General features: G+C 43.5%; 1 protein-coding gene across 1 annotated transcript in view; it reads right to left on the reverse strand.

Annotated features, from left to right (window-relative positions):
• SHROOM2 (shroom family member 2) overlaps positions 1–19190 on the reverse strand; it is a 168413-nt gene that overhangs the window by 38837 nt on the left and 110386 nt on the right. The window contains exons 3-5 of the mRNA XM_015423139.1: positions 16789–16920; positions 7944–10581; positions 2331–2431 (exon numbers count right to left, since the gene is read on the reverse strand). Of these exons, the coding sequence (XP_015278625.1) occupies positions 2331–2431; positions 7944–10581; positions 16789–16920 (2871 nt within the window). The remainder of the gene's footprint in view (positions 1–2330; positions 2432–7943; positions 10582–16788; positions 16921–19190) is intronic.

Below are 19190 nucleotides of genomic sequence, written 5' to 3' on the forward strand. Positions count from 1 at the left end.
GGTGTTGTAGGTCTTCATAGAACCAGTCCACTTCAGCCTCTTCTGCATCAGTGGTTGGGGCATAGACTTGGATTACTGTGATGTTGAATGGTTTGCCTTGGAATCGGACAGAAATCATTCTGTCATTTTTGAGATTGTATCCCAGTACTGACTTTTGCACTCTCTTGTTGAAAAAAATAAAAAATATAAAGTTTTTACTAAATTCTAGCATGGGAAGGGTAACTGGGATGAAAATAACAACAGAGCAAAAACTAGAAGAGAGTATGGCTACTCTTCTTGTTCTTCAGAACACCAAACAAAGACAGGAAGAGAGCCATAAAATGCTAATACACCTTGACACTTTAGTCCCAATCAAATTCCTAGATCAGGGAGAAAATTCCCGGGCATTCTACAGCTAAAGAACATTGGTTACATGAGAAACATGTGACTTCCTGTAACATAAACAAACATTTAACCCCAGATATACTGAGTGTTTTCAACTTGTAATACCCAACACTATCTATACCTTATGGTTAATAGTCACTGATGGACCTCTGCTCCATATGCTTATCTAATTCCCTTTTGAAGCCGTCTATGCTTGTAGCCACCACCACTTCCTGTGGCAGTGAATTCCATGTGTTAATCACTCTTTGGGTGACAAAGTACTTCCTTTTATCCATTCTAACACTATACCTTGTGGCTAATAGCCACTGATGGACCTCTGCTCCATATGCTTATCTAATTCCCTTTTGAAGCCGTCCATGCTTGTAGCTGCCACCACTTCCTGTGGCAGTGAATTCCATGTGTTAATCACTCTTTGGGTGAAGAAGTACTTCCTTTTATCCATTCTAACCCGACCTCTCAGCAATTTCATTGAGTGCCCACAAGTTCTTGTATTGTGAGAAAGGGAGAAAAGTACCTCTTTCTCTACCTGCACTATCCCATGCATAATCTTATAAACCTCAATCATGTCACCCCTCAGCCGTCATTTCTCCAAGCTAAACAGCCCTAGGGAAAGTGTTCCAACCCTTTTATCATTCGAGTTGCCCCTTTCTGCACTTTTTCCAAAGCTATAATATCCTTTTTAAGGTGTGGTGACCAGAACTGCACACAGTATTCCAAATGAGGTGGCACCATTGATTTAAATAGGGGCATTATGATATTGGCTGATCTGTTTTCAATACCCTTCCTAATAACACCCAGCACAGCACTGGCCTTTTTTATTGCAGTCACACACTGTCTCGACATTTTCAGTTATTTACTACAACTCCAAGATCTCTCTCTTGTTCAGTCTCTGCCAGTTCAGACCCCATCAATGTGTACTTATATTTAGGATTTTGCCTCCAATGTGCATCACCTTGCACTTGGCCACATTGAACCCCATTTGCCATGTTGACGCCCACTCGCCCATCCTTGACAGATCCCTTTGGAGTGCCTCACAATCCTCCCTGGTTTTCACCACCCTGAACAACTTCGTATCATCCGCAAATTTAGCCACTTCACTGCTTACTCCCAACTCCAATTCAAGGGCCATCTAGACAACGTTTCTTTGCAAACATTCCAGAAACATTCAAATACTAGGTGGTCTGCCAGAAATTGTACAGTAATTAATTGAAGGACCACTATCTACATTTTGCTGATACTTGCATGACATGGTAAGAACGCCACCATGTAACAATATAGCAGCAAAGAATGCTTTCCCTCAAACACTTTTCTTAATAGCAATGATCCAAAACTGCATTAATTAAGCAATTACTACTGAAAGTTGCACACTATAAGTTTAAAAAATGGGGGTGGAGGTGACTCCTATGGCAGATAAGGACTTCAGAGGGCAGTCTATTTTTGAGATAAATCTAACAGTTGAGATAACAGTTATGCATACTACATTATTTATCATCTGTTGTCATTAAGCGCATATGTAAACTAGCTGCTAAAGTCTGGAAACTCATTGCTCTTAATCATACATAGGTAACATACATGCAAGAAAAATTTCAGAATTGTTTTAACTGCATTCCAGAAAACCACACTTTGGTAGCATTTATACATTCCAGAAACACAATTTTCACATTTAATACTAAATTTCTCTTTGGGGGGAAAAACCACCCAAATTCCAAGGAAGCATATTAAAAACTAACTAGTTTAAAAGCTGCTTTCCCACCAAGTTATTTATTTATTTAATTCAATTTGTATCCCGCCCTTCCCAAACATTGTTTTACTGAACGATCTGTAAAGGAAAAGAACACAAATTCTCTGCAAGTCGGACTTAATCGTTACTACTTTGGTTGGGCAAAAGTATTAGACTAATCTTTTGCTAAATAATATACTGGGAAGCTAAGAACAAGACTGTTTACCTCGAGCTGCAGCTCCTTTCATCAGGTCTTGCTGGAGAAAAATTACGCTCTTCAGCTTCCCTTGAATTTTCTGTTTGCCTCCTTACTGCAGTGGATACTTCCTGCAAAAGGTTTTATAACATGGTAAAGTACCAAATCATCAAATTTCAGTCTCCAGAAAAATATATTATTACACACCCCCTCATTTGTGGGTTTGTTGAAAGTCCATAATGTATCTGGTCTTATGCTGATTTGGCTTAAAGCACTGTAGTATTCCACGCAGCCTTGATGGCTTTGCAATTCTTGTGCTCAAGTTACTAATTCATCTGACTGGTCTAGGAGGAAAGAACTATAAAGCATTTGCAGTTTCAGTTCGGCAATAACCTCACAGTTACATGCAAGCCATTTTGGACACTCGAATGGATTGAATGTGTGCGTGTGTGTGTGTTTTGTGGATGTGAGAGAAAGCAGCCATATCTTTCAAAAACACTTAAGAGCTGGAGCATAAAGGCCTTAGTTATCTTAAATCAACAATACCAAAACCATGGGAACCTTAGAACTATTAACTTAAGTCAAGATAATACATACAGCTGCCCAATAAAGGAGGAACAGCTTTTGAAGCTATGTTGCGATTATAGCAAAACTAAGAGCATATGTGTACGCCCAAAAAGGAAACAGAAAACTGATCCAAGAAGGAAATGGCGTCTAGTATCACAGTCTTACTGGGACACATACACTTTCTTAACTTCCTATAATCTTATTTTTAAATTTTGAGAAATACACATCAAACGAATCCTGTCAGATCAGGTCAAAAGTTGATCTGCTCCAGCGTGCCATATCCAACCATTTTCAGCCACATACTTATAGAAAGCCCCTAAAGCAGGGTTTCACAGCAACTGGCATATAGCAAACTATGATATTCCATGTGGATCAAAAATCCAGAAGGAGGCAGCTTCACAAAGCTCAGTGTAAGAGTCAAACCTTCCCTATTCATTGACTCCTCACAGATCCACCTTTTGCAGCAATACAAAAGGATTAAAGAGAACAGCTGCTGGAATGGCTGAAGCAGCTGCTCTCAGGCACAAAAGCAACTGCAAAGGTGCGAACAGTCATCTTCAGATAAGCTAAAAAAACAACAACCCTGCAACATTTTGTTGCTGGACCTCATATGACATATCTAATGGCCAAATATGCCACTCCCCTGCAGATCAACAATGATGCAAGAGGGAGTACATGATGCAGCTGAAGTACACGTTCCTGCAAACCTGGGGAAAAACCTACCGTATTTTCCGGCGTATAAGACGACTGGGCGTATAAGACGACCCCCAACTTTTCCAGTTAAAATATAGAGTTTTCCAGTTAAAATATAGAGCTGTGCTGATGCTTCTGGCGTACCGGCGTATAAGACGACCCCCCACTTCTGAGAAGATTTCCCTGGGTTAAAAAGTAGTCTTATACGCAGGAAAATACGGTAAGTCTGTAGAAAAATATGAAAATTTTACGAAATGTTGGGAGACTAAAAATAATGCCCCCCCCCCAATATCAGAACTTTAGGTGGCATCTGATGATACCTAACAATGGAAGATGAGCCAGGAGGAAAACAAGAGTGGGAGCAGAGGGAGGGGTGAACCGCAAGAAGATTGGATCTGGAAAAGACAGAGCAAACTAATTTATGCAGTAGCCAAATCGCTTGCTCCTTCTTTAATGCCAGTAGCTCACAAAGCAGAATTTTTGCTCACAAGACTCCACAGCTTAGAAGGAACATTAACATATCTTAAGGACTGCCTACTGCCCTATGAACATACCGAACGAGTGTGGTCATTTTTAAGAGCCCTTCTTTGAGTAAACAAGAAAAGGCCTTTTCAGTTGTGGTACCAAAACTATGAATTCTATTCCCAGGGAAATTCATCTGTCTCTCTTAATCACGGTCTTCCACCAGCAGGTGAAGACTTACTTGTTTCATTTGGCATTCCCTCACTGAAATTCCTTTCTGTTTATGTGTTTAATTGTTATTACTAATTGCCCAAAGGCACCCTTACCTTAGATTTTTAACCGTTCCTCAATACAGGACAGTATTTACAGTTGTAAGATTAAACCCTATCCCTTCTCAAGTAACACAAGGTCGAATGCAAAGGAAATCATATTCTAATAGGATTTTGTATTTTTGGACAGATAGAAACTTTGGAGCTTTACTTACTAGAATGTGGTACCTAGTATTAGGGATTTGTGGCTCACTCCTCTTTTCTGTGATAATGAGGGGTTGTTAAGATCAGATAATGTTAAGAAACTCTTGGCAGGCATGGATTTAGGAATTACATTGGTTGTAGCCAATTTTTTTTGCTCACATAATTAAATGTAAAGGTCCTCAAGCACAATAACTGGTTGGTTATTTAAATTACTTATTTTTGCTGTATAGGTACCGCTTCGGTGGGAAGGTAACAGTGTTCCATGTGCCTCGGCGTATAGTAATGCCGGCCACATGACCACGGAAATGTCTTTGGACAGCGCTGGCTCTTCGACTTGGAAATGGAAATGAGCACCACATCCCTAGAGTTGGATTCGACTGGCTTTCGAGCAAGGGAAACCTTTACCTTTACTAGTATGACACTGATTAAAAACTGTAGGCAAAATCAGCAGTATCATTAAAGTTATTACTAACTACGGATAAGGCTTGTTGTGGAAATAAATACAACAAGCTCTAGAAAGAGGCTCTGGGCAGGTGCCCTGGCCGTCGGCACTCACTGTCAATTTGCTGTGGTGACCTCAGCAGCATATAATGACACAGAGTTCATCACTTTCTCCAGCCCTGATCTCTGCCATCTGAAGAGCAGCTGTAATTCTGAATAATCTCCAGCCCTCACCTGGAGATTGGCAGCAGTGGTTCCCCAGGAGGAAATGGCTGGTTTGGAGGGTGGAGTCTAAGGCATTATAGCTGTCTGAGGTCCCACCCCTTCTCAGACCTCACCCTCTCCAGGTTCCACCCCTCAAATCTCCAGGAATTTCCCAACCTCGAGTTGGCAATCCTATCTCCTTCCTGGCCAATCATCAACCAACCTTTATCTGCCCCTCTGACTTCAGCTTTCCATCTCCCTCCCACCTGCAGCCTCTACCCTGCTCTGAAGCCCTGACTGCTACATCACACTGGCTGTCATAGGGGGGCCATCTCAGCAGAGTATAAGAACACAGAGACCACCATTTTCTCCAGGGGAACTGATCTCTGCCATCTGGAGAGCAGTTGTAATTCTGAGTGATCTCCAGCCCTCACCTGGAGATTGGCAACAATGGTTCTCCAGGAGGAAAAGTACAGTCTCTGCAGTGGGGACCAAAGCAGCTTATATCATTCTCCTCTCCCCCTTTTTATATGCACAACTACCCTATGAGGTAGGTTAGGCTGAAAGTCTGTGACCGGTTCGAAAACACCTAGAGCCAATTTGGTGTAGTGGTTAAGTGTGTGGATTCTAATCTGGGAGAACCGGGTTTGATTCCCCACTCCTCCACTTGCACCTGCTGATGTGACCTTGGGTCAGTCACAAGCTCTGGAACAGCTGTCCTTGAAAAAGAGCAGTTTGTGTCAGAGTTCTCTCAGCCCCACCCACCTCACAGGGTGTCTGTTGTGGGGAGGGGAAGGGAAAGGCATTTGTAAGCTGCTCTGAGACTCCAAGTGAAGGGCGGGGTATAAATCCAATCTCTTCTTCTTCTTCTTCTAGTTAGCTTCCACAGCAAGAACCTGGGTCTGGCAGACCCTGCTCTGAAATGCTAACTGCTACACCACACTGGCTGTGGTATCACAACTGAACACCAAACAACAGATCTCTCCCCCTGGAGAAAATAACTGCTTTGGAGGGTGGACTCTATGGCATTCAATTCAGCTGAAGCCTCTCCCCAAACCCTGGCTTCTGTTGAGTTCAGCACAAAATCTCCAGGAATTTCCCAACCTGGATCTGACAACCCTAGTCAGGACTGGCCTCAATGAGTTCCCCACAAAGGCCTGGAAAGGGCCTCCTAAGCTTTGCCTTTTTACTGACAGAACCAAGCTTGGTTCCCTAGCAACACTCACTGAGGGAAAAGTTAGTCCCACAGGAGCCAAGCAGGAGAAGCGTCTTCATCAGGAGAGACAGCCATTTTGGCCAGCTATTCTGACAGATAACAGTGGCTGAGGCGGCAGTGGGCGGGGAAGAGGAGCAAACCCAGCACCCAGCCAATGTCACGCAATTACTCTTCAGTAGCGGTTGACGGGCCAATGGCTGATGGAGTGCACAGCACAGCCAATGGGAGAGCTGAAAACGGCCAATACATAAGGGAATTATATATATAGGATGTATTTTTATAATATGTATTTTTTTAAAGCTTGTTTTAATAGTTTTTATTGTTTGCCGCATTGGATATTCTGAGCTGGGTGGAAAGACAGCATAAAATGTCTTAAATAAATAAAATAGAAATGTGTTTCCCATTCATCAATTTTGGGATAGATCCTTTTATACGTATTTAGTTTTCACCTTTTGAATAGTTTGGTGCCATCAACAATCATGCCTACTTCACCATTTACTCCTAAATCCAAATTCTTTATGAATAAATTAAACAGCACTGGTCCCAGTACAAATCTTTGGAAGACACTACTGCTTTCTTCTGCCCATTGTGAGAACAGTCCATTTACTGGTTTCCTGTTCTTTCCCATTTCCAGACTGTAAAAGGAGTCAGACCCACACATTTATCCCCAAAATGATAGCTTTATTTAAGAGCTTTTGTTCAAGGAACTTTGTTAAAAGGATTTTGTAAGTCCATGCACTTAATAGATAATTTATACCTAGATTCAAATTGACACTATCACCGAACTCCAACAGATTGGTGAGGCAGGTGACACTGAATAATCTTTCCTAAATAGTAACAGTACATTTATCTTTATGCTGCTGTAAAACTAAAATTAACAATCTACTGAAAAGACTATATCCATTTTCAATGAATCCCTGCAATCAATAAGGCAATCAAGGGTTTGGGCTAGAGCCAATACACATCAACATACTGGCATGGCACAAAGGTGGAGTAAACAGATTTGGACTGACCTATGCTTGTGACAAGACAACCCTGTGATATTTTCATTATAACCACAACATTGTTACTCTGCCCATATCTATCCCAGAAATGCAACAGCTTTGAGGCAGCATGACAAATGTGGGATGAACTGCAGATCGTGCCTACGGTGAAACAGTTTAGTTATTTACTACACATACATGGTGAAGCAGTCACACACCTGCTACTTGACAGGTGTTAACTCCAAATAAATTCACAAATGCATATTCATCAGCCTACAACTTCATTATCATGTAATGACTTCTACACGTGAAGCAATCATCACAGACCAAGTACTACAGAGGTGTCATATCCCCTCTGAACACTACATAATCTAATGGTGGGAAAACTATTGGGGACTCAAAAGAAATGTGGAATATGAAAGAGCTGGCCAGAAGAATTTATTGCTGAGAAACCTCTTAGGATGAATAGACAATGGTAATGGAGACTGTAGTTGTCAGTCAAGATAAATTTGTTTGAATTAAGTTCTTAAGTGTGTCCTTTGGTTTACACTTTTTACATATATTTTCTAAGGTTAACAGAGGTAGGAATAAAAGCAGCTCTTACCTGTTTGTGGAAATCAGTAGAAGGGGATGACCTGGATCGCTCATGTGTGTACTGAGGTTTCTCAAGCTGTTCATGGCCAGCATCAAGGATGTTGTCAGCTGAATGGTATCTTCCTGAACTCCGAGTCTCTAAAGGTTTCCGCTGCTCTTTCCATGAAGCTTGATACTCTGCAAAAGTTTCTAGCCTCTGAGGTTGTCCTGATTTTGTTTTGTGGGCAGTGTTCATGATGCTGTCTTTGGATCTGTTACCACCAAGTGTACTTTCAATTCCAAAAGAAGCTGCCCGCATTCTCCTTACGTACCATGATCCCTCGCCCTCGCCCTCATTAGAATTTCTACGACGATTACCAGGCTGACCTTCAGGTCGACCATAGAGTATGTTTGTCTGTGAAGATTTTTGATAGGCAGGCTTACTTGTTTCTTCAAAAAACTTCCACCTATCAGCAAAAGAACCTAAGGCTTCCTCAGAAGTGGTTGGACGGCGGCGTGGGTGGTAATCATCATCCGATACTCCCACTTCATTTATCTTCTCAGGCTCAGAATAAGATTTCAACTTTTGTTCTACTGTGAACCTCTTTCTACCACCAATCCGAGAAATGTGGGGGTTGCTAGCAGGTGAACTCTGTTTAGAAGACTGTGTAGCCTCACGGAAGCCAGATTCATCTTCAGAAACTAGAGCCAACAATGTAGAGTTATAATTATTTGCCTTCCGGTCTGGAAAATAATCTGTAGAACTGGGTTCCAAGTCTTTGCGTTGGAAAGAGGTTGCCCTCAGCACTCGGGCCTGGGCCTCTTTAAGATTATCCTTGTACTCATTAGTAAAAGAATTTTCTGATGAAGGTTTCACCTTTTCTGTGGAATCAGGTTTCCAGTTCTCAGCAAACTCTTCTGTCTCAATTGATTCTGCTAAGGTAGCTGTGCTTCTACTTTTCTGCAGTTTTGCTCTCCTCATCTGGATCTCATTTCTCAATGTGGTAGCAAAACGATCACTCCTCCGTGCATTTTTACTCAGATGGGCATCAAACACAGGCTGTCTATTAATTCCAGTTTCAGCACCTTTGTCAGGCTGGTTTTTCCCTTCCTGAGCTAAGGAATGCAACATAGGGGTCTTTTGAGGAGAAATTTTGTCCTTCTCTTCCTGACCCCATTTGAAATCTTTTGGGGCAGCATTATTATCTGGCATTAGGGCACATTCCTGAGCATATTCTTGCTCATTAAAAAGATTGTGGTTCTCGAAATTCTTAGTCTGTCCTGATTTTTCAGGGTAGCTAAACTTTTTGGAATCTTCTACCACAGCAGTCCTAACATCCTCTCCTTTGTTGCCTACACAATGGCTGCTTTTTTCACATGCATCCCGAGAAGGCTCAACAGGTTGCTGAGGTAGATAATATTTTGGGCTTTGGGTCATCATGGCTACAGCGGGACTCTCGTGTGGTCTAGTAGAGGCCTGAGCACCTATTCCAGAATTCCAGCATTCATCTTTGAGCTGTAGCGGTCTTGCGTTTCCCTGAGCAGGCTGTTTCATGGCCACACAATAGTAGCGACTTAGCCCAGTACTGTCCATTTTCTCTTCAGAACTGATGTCAGAAGCAGCAGCGCTGAATGTCCTAAATGGGCTGGATTGGAGGTTGTGTTTGTCGGCAGGCCTTTCCTGAATGCCAGCATAAGAGGAGAGGTGCCGCTGCTCTTTAGGCAACGCAGGGTTCTTTGCATTGTGAAAGAAAGTGCTTTCATCACTGTACTGGCGCTGATGGTGATGGCAGTGATGCCCGTAAACGGACTGTGCAAATCGAACGTCAGTACTGGACAGGGACGAATGCAGCCTGTTGGCATTTCCCACATTATTGTTGATTCTGTCACCTGCACAAGGCAAACTATAATCCAGACTGAGATCAGACCTGTACGTCGGGTTGCCACTTTGCTTCCCGTCTGAGGTCTTCTCGATTACCCTAGCGGCTCGCTTTTGTTGTTCTGCAGCTTCAGTACTCCAGTCAGTCCTGGGCTGGGGTCTATGCAGGACTTCAAAGTGCTGGGTGCTCTGAATACCCTCTGAGTAAAGAGGGGTATGGGTTCTTTCATGACCTCTGGTGGCAGCAAAACTATCGCTACGGAGAGGTGGGGGTGGGGGTGGAGGAGAGGGTGACTTTTTTTTCTCTGGGACATACCAAACAGGTCCAAAATTTGATCTTCCAGACCCAGAATACTTTGCATCAGAATGTTCTTCCAGTCGGGGGCTCTTACTGTTCTCATACTGCGGTGGAGGTGGGAAGCAGGCAGATTTCTCCTCTAATCCGCCATTATCACTTAGGAATGAGGCAGTCTTGCCATTCCCTTGTTTTGCGGTATCCCACTGACTTACTTTGTACAGCACATTCTCGGCAGAGGCAACATCTACATTGGATAGCGTGTGGTCAGGAGTACTGGAGCTGGTGGAAAAAGAGCCGTAGGCTGAATCTCTTTTGCTGGGATTCCCCAAGTGATCGATGCTGCTGCTGGATTTTGCAGATGACATCTGTCCACACTGATACGTTTGGGGTGTGTGATCCCAGCTGTCCATGCTTCCGGCAGAGCTGAACTGATCTGAAGTGCGATGGAGATTTGATTGATCCCATGAGCTTGACAGGTCATGAGAAGAGGAGCTGTAGCAAAAAAGAAGGAGAACTTTTACACTACACACATGCAAAAATCCTATTCATTCAACAACCATATTAAGCTGAACCAGTATAATATAAAACTGTCACCATTACAAAACCAAAATGAATTCAAATTTGCTTATACTACCAACTGTATAGCTCCTTCTAAAAAAAGGCATTAGGATCACTACAGAAACCACACCACCAGCTGAGCCCGTAAACAGGGTTGCTCTTACCTGTAAGTGTTGTTCATCGAGGATCTTCTGTGCAGGCACACATAGGGACTGTGCATGAGTAGGACTGCTGCAGAGAGGTTTTACCAGTTAAAACCTCCAGGGGGTGCTGAACGCTGGAGCCAGAAGAGGCTGTTCCCGCCCAAACACTCATGTGCTCTGGGGCTCCAGTGCCCTTACCCTCAGTCCTCTAGTGCCACTGAAGCCAAGAGAGAGCATGCAGAGTGGCCAGAGGGAGGGTATGTGTGTAACTGCATAACTGAAACTAGAGACCACGCGGAACTTTGAAACCGTAAGAAACCTGTTCAGATCTCAAAGGTCCAGAATGGGCCTAACCCCCTCCCGTCCTTTTTATCTACCAAGAAAAGGTGAGAATAGAAGCCTTCCAAAGCTTGAGGTTCAGGGACTTTTTCCATTGCACCTTGTCAAGGACGGCTTGAAGTGATTCCTCTAGGCCAGGCATAGAATGATCTATCACCCTCAAGGTGGAAAAAGAAGGGGCAATATCTCAAAACTCTAACTTATACCCAAGTCAAACTATGGACAGAACTCACTGGTCAGAAGTAACAACTTCCCACACAGCCAGGAAATGGGGTAGCTTGTCCCCAAATTTGGCTGAAGTAGGAAATGAACCTAGTCAGAATGCAGCTTTCTGAGGTTGGGCAACTTCCCTGGGAGTCTGGGACTGGTTCCCATATCTAGACCTGGGGACACCCTTTCTCTTAGCATAGCCCAGCTGGGGGCCAAAGATTTGGGAACAGGATACTGGGGCTGTGACGGACTAATATAGCAATAGTCTCTTTGGAATGACTGCCAAGGTTGGCAGAAGGGAAAACGGTTTTGGTCAGGAGGGGTTTGGATGCGACACCCCCAGAGATCTGGCAGTCTGTTTATTTTTCTTTATCTGTGAAACAATCTCATCAGTCTTTACAGAGAACAAGGCTGCAACCTTCAAAAGAAAGGTCCTCCACTTTGAGACTCAACCCCCTCGGCTGAGCAGTTGACCTCAATCAGGTATGCCAGAGTAGGACGATGAAGCTTGCCATGGCTCTAGCTGCAGAACTGGCTGCATGACGATCTGCATTAATTTGTTGCTTCAACAACTTGACAGCCTCGATTTGAATCACCTTATCAAGGGGTCTTTTATCCCCCGGCAGCAGCTCTAGGTAGGGGAGAATCCTTTCCCATAAGAAAAGTTGGTAACCAGCCACAATGGTCTGGTGGTTGGCCACCCTGAGGCCAAGAGGTGCAGAGGAGCAGATCTTGCATCCAGTGACGTCAAGTAGGGGCAGTACTGTTATGACTGTTGGCCCTTGGGTTGCATTTCCTGTCACCAAAGAGGAGGGAAGTGAGTCCGTAGTTAAAAATGGAAAGAGTCCTGTTTTATTCTGTAGAATTTTTTGACTTGCCTTGATGTGGCCACAACTCCTGTGTTAAATTGAGTAGGCCTTCCAACATGGGAAAGACAGTAACACCCAGTGATTCAACATAGAGATGCCTTGGGTTGTGGTCGGATGTGGCCACATCGATATAAAGAGATCGCGACATTATAAGCATTTCTTCTCCATACACATGAAGACCTTCAGTGGGGGATGCAGGGCCACAATCTCCCACCCATTCATCAGGGTTAGGGTCAGTTGTAGAATCCGAGCCAGACTCTGGACTGATAGTTCTATCCTTGCTGTCCTCCACATTCGCCACCAGAATTGGTGAAAGAGGTCTTCTGGATCTTGTATTGTGAAGCACAGTATTGACTTGGGTCCAACCTGGATCCCGGGACATAGCCATCACCCCATTCAGTGAAGTACACAGGCAACTTAAGATAAGGATGTGGTGGCCAAGATACAAGCACTGGGGGTTGGGACCACAGAACTACTTGACTGGGCTTGGATTCGGAAACATCTGGAACTGAAATGGCCACCTGTTCCACTTCAATCTCTCCCTTCAGAAACTGAACTGGGGTGACGCTGGCCCAGGGGATGGCATCTTCAGATTTGTGCTTCTCTGTATACTTCGTCTTAAGCTTGGGTCTTTTGTTGGTGGTTCCGAAGAACATCTTTGAGTCAGAGGGGACCATGATTTTGAGCGGTTGCGATGTGGCTCTGAACAGGGCACAGACAGAGCCGACCTGGCAGAATCGGGGGAAAGAGGCTTTGAAGATCCCTCTGGAGCCAAGGCTAGATTCAGTGGATTGGAAGATTTTAGGGCTTATTCTCAAAGGCCTGCCTTGAGTTTCGATGCCCAATCACTCTAGCTTTAGGGATAAAATGCTGGCAAGCTCTGCAAGTGGATACATTATACCTCTTGCCCAAGCAGAACAGACAAAGATCATGCTCATCAGCTGAGTCGTCTTGGCACCATAATGGATGCACTTTTTGAACAAAGCTCTCTGAGCCATGAAGGCCCACAAAAAGGACAAAGCTCTCTGAGCCATGAAGGCCCACCTCACTGTCCAGAGGTGGGGGGGAGGGGTGAGACAGCCCAGGGCTAGCCACTCACCAGAATGACAATGCAGGAGCAACCAGTTTGAGACTTCTCCTTTGGCGGCAAGAAAAGAATTGAGGCTGGGGGCACTGGAGCCCCTGGAGCACATGATCATTTGGGCCGGAACAGCCTTTTCCGGCTTCAGCATTCAGCACCCCCTGGAGGCTTTAACTGGTAAAACTTTTCCACAGAAGGACTGCTCATGCGCAGTCCCCATTGTGGAACTGAACAGAAGATCAGATAGTTGGTGACAGTTTCTTCAGCTGTCTGCTTGACTTATGAGATCAAAAGAATGTCCAGGGAGGGCTTCATTATCAAGAGCCAACCTGGAAAGAATAACGTGTTAGGCACCACAAAGGTTGAGCAGGAACACTATAAAACTATATTATACAAATGGGAACCCACAAGGACTTGCGGGAGGCCATCTCACTTTACCCTCTCCTACTATTTCCCCCTTCCCTTTCCTGAAAGCCCCCAGAGCCTCTTTCCTGCTCCCTTCTCTTCTTCTAGGGTTGCCAACCTCCAGGTGAGGACTGGCGATCTCCTGGAATCACAACAGACCTTCCAAATACAGAGATCAGTTCCCCCTCAGGGTTGCCAGCTCCAGGTTTGGAAATTCCTGGAAATTTAGGAGTGGAGCCTTGGGAGAGCGAGGCTGGGGGGTGGAGATGACTCCAGTAGGGTATAAGGCTGTAGAGTCCACTCTCCAAAGCAGCTATTTTCTCCAAGGGAATTTATCTCTGTAATCTGGAGAGCAGTTGTAATTCTGGGTAATCTCCAGCCCCCATCTGGAGGCTGGCAACCCTAGTTTCCATGGAGAAAATAGCTGCTTTGGAGGGTGGAGTCTATGGCATTATACTCCTCTGAGGTACCTCCCTTCCTCAAACCTCACCCTCCCCAGGCTCCAGCCCCCATGTCTCTAGGAATTACTTACCTGGAGTTGGCAACCCACTTTCCTTCCCATTCAATAGCCAGCCTACTTTTATCTGTCCCTCTGTCTTCAGCTCCTGGCCTCCCCCCCAGCAGCCTCTACCTAGGAAAACTGCAGCTTAGTTGTGTGGTGCTGGCCACTTGGCAAGACCCACCTGCATGGTAGGAACCCTCAAGGACTTGTGGGGTGGCACTTGATTTTCCCCTGAATCCCCCCTCCGCATACTATTTTTTCTTTCTGCACTCCCAGCAACCCCTATATCCTCTCTCCTTTCTCTGTCTCATTCTCTCATTCTCAGACATTCACCACCTTACTTTTATCTGCCTCACATCTTCAGCTACATTTATTATTTATTTACTTCATGTATACTCCACCTTTCTCTACAGAGGTGACCAAAGCAACTTACATTATTCCTCTCTCCTCTTATTTATCTGCACAACAACCCTGTGAGGTAGGGTTGGGTTGAAAGTATATGACTGGTCCAAAATCACCCAGTGAGTTTCCACAGCAAGACGGGGAATCAAACCTGGATCTCCCAGACCCTACTCTGAAGCTCTAACTGGTACACCAACACTGGCTTTCATAGGATGGCTGCTGTTGAACAGTAGCAATCAGCCAGGCCTAGTTAAGTCTTGGGAGCTGGGTGACATCAAGTCACCCAGAGGTTGCTTCCAGGCCTATGGTTGCCAATCCCCTGGTAGGATCTGCCGATCTCCCAGAATTACAACTGAACTCCAGACAACAGAGACTTGGAGAAAATAACTGCATTGGAAGATGAACTCTATGGCATTATATTCAGCTGAGGCCTCTCCTCTCCCTAAATCCTGCCCTCCTCAAATTCCACCACAAAATCTTCAGGAATTTCCCAGCCTGGAGCTGGCAACCCTAGGTCAGGCCTGGAGTCAAGATGCCCTCCCCTCAAAGGCCAAAATAGGCCTGGAAATGGCTCTGGCTTGTCCCACATGCTTTTACTGACAGAACCAAGCCTTGGAATGCTGTGATTGCCTAGCAACAGCCACTGAAGGAGTCTGTTGCTTAAAGTTACAGGTACTCCTTTTATAATAGTTGCTTTTTTTAAACCACCCAATGTATTTTATTCTAGATTTCACATTTTCCTGCAACTCTGGGGCCTTTTCGGGCTTGTAGAAAGATCTGTCTTGCCCATTCGAAGCCCCAGTCACCAGATTTAAGTATCCAAAGATTGGCTGACTTTGTCATTATAATATAAGATTATTATATTAAAAATGAATTAAACAAAATAAATCAGTATACTATACAGTGCACTTGAAACTGAAATTTAAAAACATCAGCCTTGAATATAGACTGAAAGACACCAAACTAAACAGTCCTTAATGTACAATATATAATACATAGAATATCCCAAAGTTGACGATATACAAACAAAACCACAATCACAGTGAACAAGACCAGACACATTTTGGCACCATGGTCATGCTCCTCTTTTTCTGAGAAACGTCTTCTCAACTCCCAGCTTGCTACTTGAGCCAAAGGGGAAGAAACTCCCGTGTAGTGAATAGCAAGCAAAAAAAGAAGTGGTGATTGCTAGAGATGAAGAGGATAATGGGTGGCTCGGCTACCAATATAAATGTTTATGAGACTATGGGGGAAAAGGTTCGAAACAGCACAGCAAATCACTTTATTTTAAAGCTCAATATTGTACTAAAGATAACAGTAACACAAGGCTAAAAAGTTTTTATTTTAATAAGCACAGCATGGAGTATCTAATATTTTTATCTAATAGCATGGAAAAATTAAACAATCCTTTAATGCCGTGGATCGGAAATATATAATATACTTGCTAAGTGCTTTGTAAATTAGGAGTTTTGTGACATTTTTTACTATTTTCCATACACAACAGAAATCCAGATAATTTCAGGAAAAGTGTTGATAAAGTGACAGTTTTGAAAAGATTACAACTAGATCATGGCATACTTGAATGAGAACAGAGAACATTTTTACAGCTCAAGCAAAGTTGCAATCTTTTTTTAAGGCTCAAAAGTATCCTCACAGAGGTAGTAATTACTAAAGAAGTTTCAGTGATCGAAATGGCAATTATGAGCCCTACCCATATCTTATTAATTGCTACATAGCAAGCATGAACAAAATTAGAGAAAGTAATTGTATTAATTCCTCAGGTGTACAGAGGAAAGACTGTGCATATATTATTGCCAAGGAACTACCTTGGAATAGTGTGTTTCAGTTTCTGCCTCTTTGGCCTTACGTTACTGAAGGAGAAAGTATATTTGTAGAAACGTCCACCTGACCTCAAAAAGTTTTTATGTTTGAAACCTGATATCTACAGACGGCCTAGAGAGAAAAAGTGAAATACCTGCCAGCCGAATCCACAGATATAATCCTATTTCCATAACAGAGAATACTGTATACTAATAATTGTCAGACATGATGTACTGATCGCTCTCATTTATGCAAGTTCCTTCACACATGAAAAACTAAAAACATATTGCACACTGTTGGCAGTTTAAAGATAAGAACAAAACAAGGCAAATTATTTTCTTTATGTTAGAACTTTCAACAGGAACTCACCTTGCATGATACCGGGAGTGCCATGAAGCGCAGACATTGGTTGAAGACAGCCGTGACGTGGCTGTCTCAGGCTGATTCTCGGTAAATTTGGTTGCATGCCAGGAGTGGGGCCTACAGGTTAGGTCATTCTTCCTGGAACAAGAAAAGCATAAACATTTCCCTCATAAATTTCTAACCAACACCAACCAAAAACAAATCAACTTCAGATCTAATAAACAGATGCAAGAAGAAGAATACAGAACAGTCTATGCCGGGCAGGGGAGATACCATAAAAATATTTTGAAATACAGACAGTGAACTGAAACAATCAGACAAGGCCCAGAGTGCCTTTTTAGTATAAAATAAATAATGGGGGGCAGGGGAGAGACACACCACAGGCTAACTTTCCTGAAGACCCTGCAAAATACTGAAAATTTCTTTAAACAATTAAGGATTGTACACATGCATGAAGGTGGAAATGGAGAACTCTGTACTTGCATCATTTTTGAACTAAAGTGGTATAGATGTGGTTCAGTGGCTAAAATATGAAATTATAATCTACCAGACATTCTTCAAGTGAACTGAGAATCTCACTCAACAAAAAAGTTAGTCAAACATTAGCCCAAGTCTATCACTCTTGTGACCCCACTACTGCCTGCTTACTCACAAGCACTATCTCCTGGCTGGGGCAAGTTAACAAAGCCCCCCACAGATCGGTGCCTGAGAGGGATGCAGCACAGTATCCTAGAGTCTCAGATACCTGACTAGGACCATTTGGATTTGAGGGGGTGGCAGCAATGAAAAGCAGGAGAATGAGAAGGCTAGCAAGGAGGGCAAAACTGTTGGGTTGCTATGGTTGTTCAAGTCGGTTTACAAAGGTGGGTTCAGAGCACTGTGAATCTTGTTTTTATTCATCTTCAGCCTAACTCACATTCTGTCTGCTATATGCTAAAACAACAGTCTGCCATGTTTTCCAGATACAGGATTCCATACTTGAAACATGAAAAACACTTTTAATTATTTACCACACAATCCGCCTTCCCTCCTCCATTTTATTCTTTTTGCTAACTTGTTCAAAAAGAGAATGGTGCTAGTTCCACTGAAGTGCAATTCCTTCAACAGGTAAAGCTAGCTGAGGAACATTGAGGAATTTCACATTACCCTTTTTAACCCGTTTTGAAGCCGTTTTTGATCCGTCATGGAGTAAATCGGTATAGGGCTGCCATTTCACACATGGATTTCCCCTTCCGGTAAAGAGCTGGATCTGAAGCAGTTTGCCATTTCAGACTGCACCGCTTTTTCCCCTCTGTTTTTCGCCCGTGCGGGCGATCTCTGGCTTTTTAAAAAACATTCGCTTTAGAGCGCTATAGCACTATAACAAAACACTCCAGGCATTCCAATGGGGTTGATATAATGCTGTTGCATTATAGCTAAAGCAAACGTTAAAAAAAAAAGCGGAGATCACCAGCACGGGCGAAAAATGGCGGGAAAAAGCGGATCGGGACCAGGAGAGGAAACTGAAGACTACTTGGAAGCGGTTGACAGATAAAACGCTTCAGCCCCGTTTCCTAAACGGGACAGAAGGATTTGTGTCTGAAATTACAAATATATTCCGGTAGGGAACCGGTTCTAAAATGGTTCTGTCTGAAATGACAGACCAGAAACCGTTTGGGAACCGTTCCTGTTCCGGATTATATCATCTGTCTGAAATTCCTCACTATGTTACAATATGGTTTTCTTCACTGATGCTTCCTAATTTCGTTGTAAGACCTGAGTCACTATGTAAACAAAAAATTGTTCAGCGCGTTAATATAAGGCTTGGCAGAAAAGGCTTCTGCAAACCAGTTATGACTACAACTTATAAATATAAGAAAATAATAACAGCCTTTAGTTCTGCCCACTATTAGCCCCTTGAACATGTTCTTGCTAGGGTTGCCAGCTCAGGGTTGGAAAATACCTTGGGGGGAGCCTGCAAAGGGGAGAGTTTGAGGAGGGGAGGGACTTCACTGCGGTATAATGCCAGAAAGTCCACCTTCCAAAGCAGCCATTTCCCCCAGTTGAACTAATCAATGTTACCTGGAGATCTGTTGTAATTCCCAAAGATCTCCAGCTACCAGCTGGAATTGGCAAGCCTAGTTCTACTCATAGTTTTATTGTACAGATCTGGAGAACTACCATATCCAATACCTTCACTCTTTCATTTGAGAAACCAAGCACTACTGTCAGCTTGTTGTGAAGCAAGTTTTTAAAGTTTTTCACAGCCCAGAGTGTATACAGATAGCTAGAACACTGTAGACTACAGCAGAAGACGTATGGTATTAAATAGAGGTATTAACAGGTTACACTGCAAGATCAACCCACCTCCCCAAAATTCCCAAAGCCTACAGAAATTATCTTCCATGGTGCTGCCCACTTCATGTTAC

This window comes from Gekko japonicus, unplaced genomic scaffold (assembly GCF_001447785.1).
Source record: "Gekko japonicus isolate JY-2015 unplaced genomic scaffold, Gekko_japonicus_V1.1 scaffold478, whole genome shotgun sequence".
NCBI classification, from domain to species: domain Eukaryota; kingdom Metazoa; phylum Chordata; class Lepidosauria; order Squamata; family Gekkonidae; genus Gekko; species Gekko japonicus.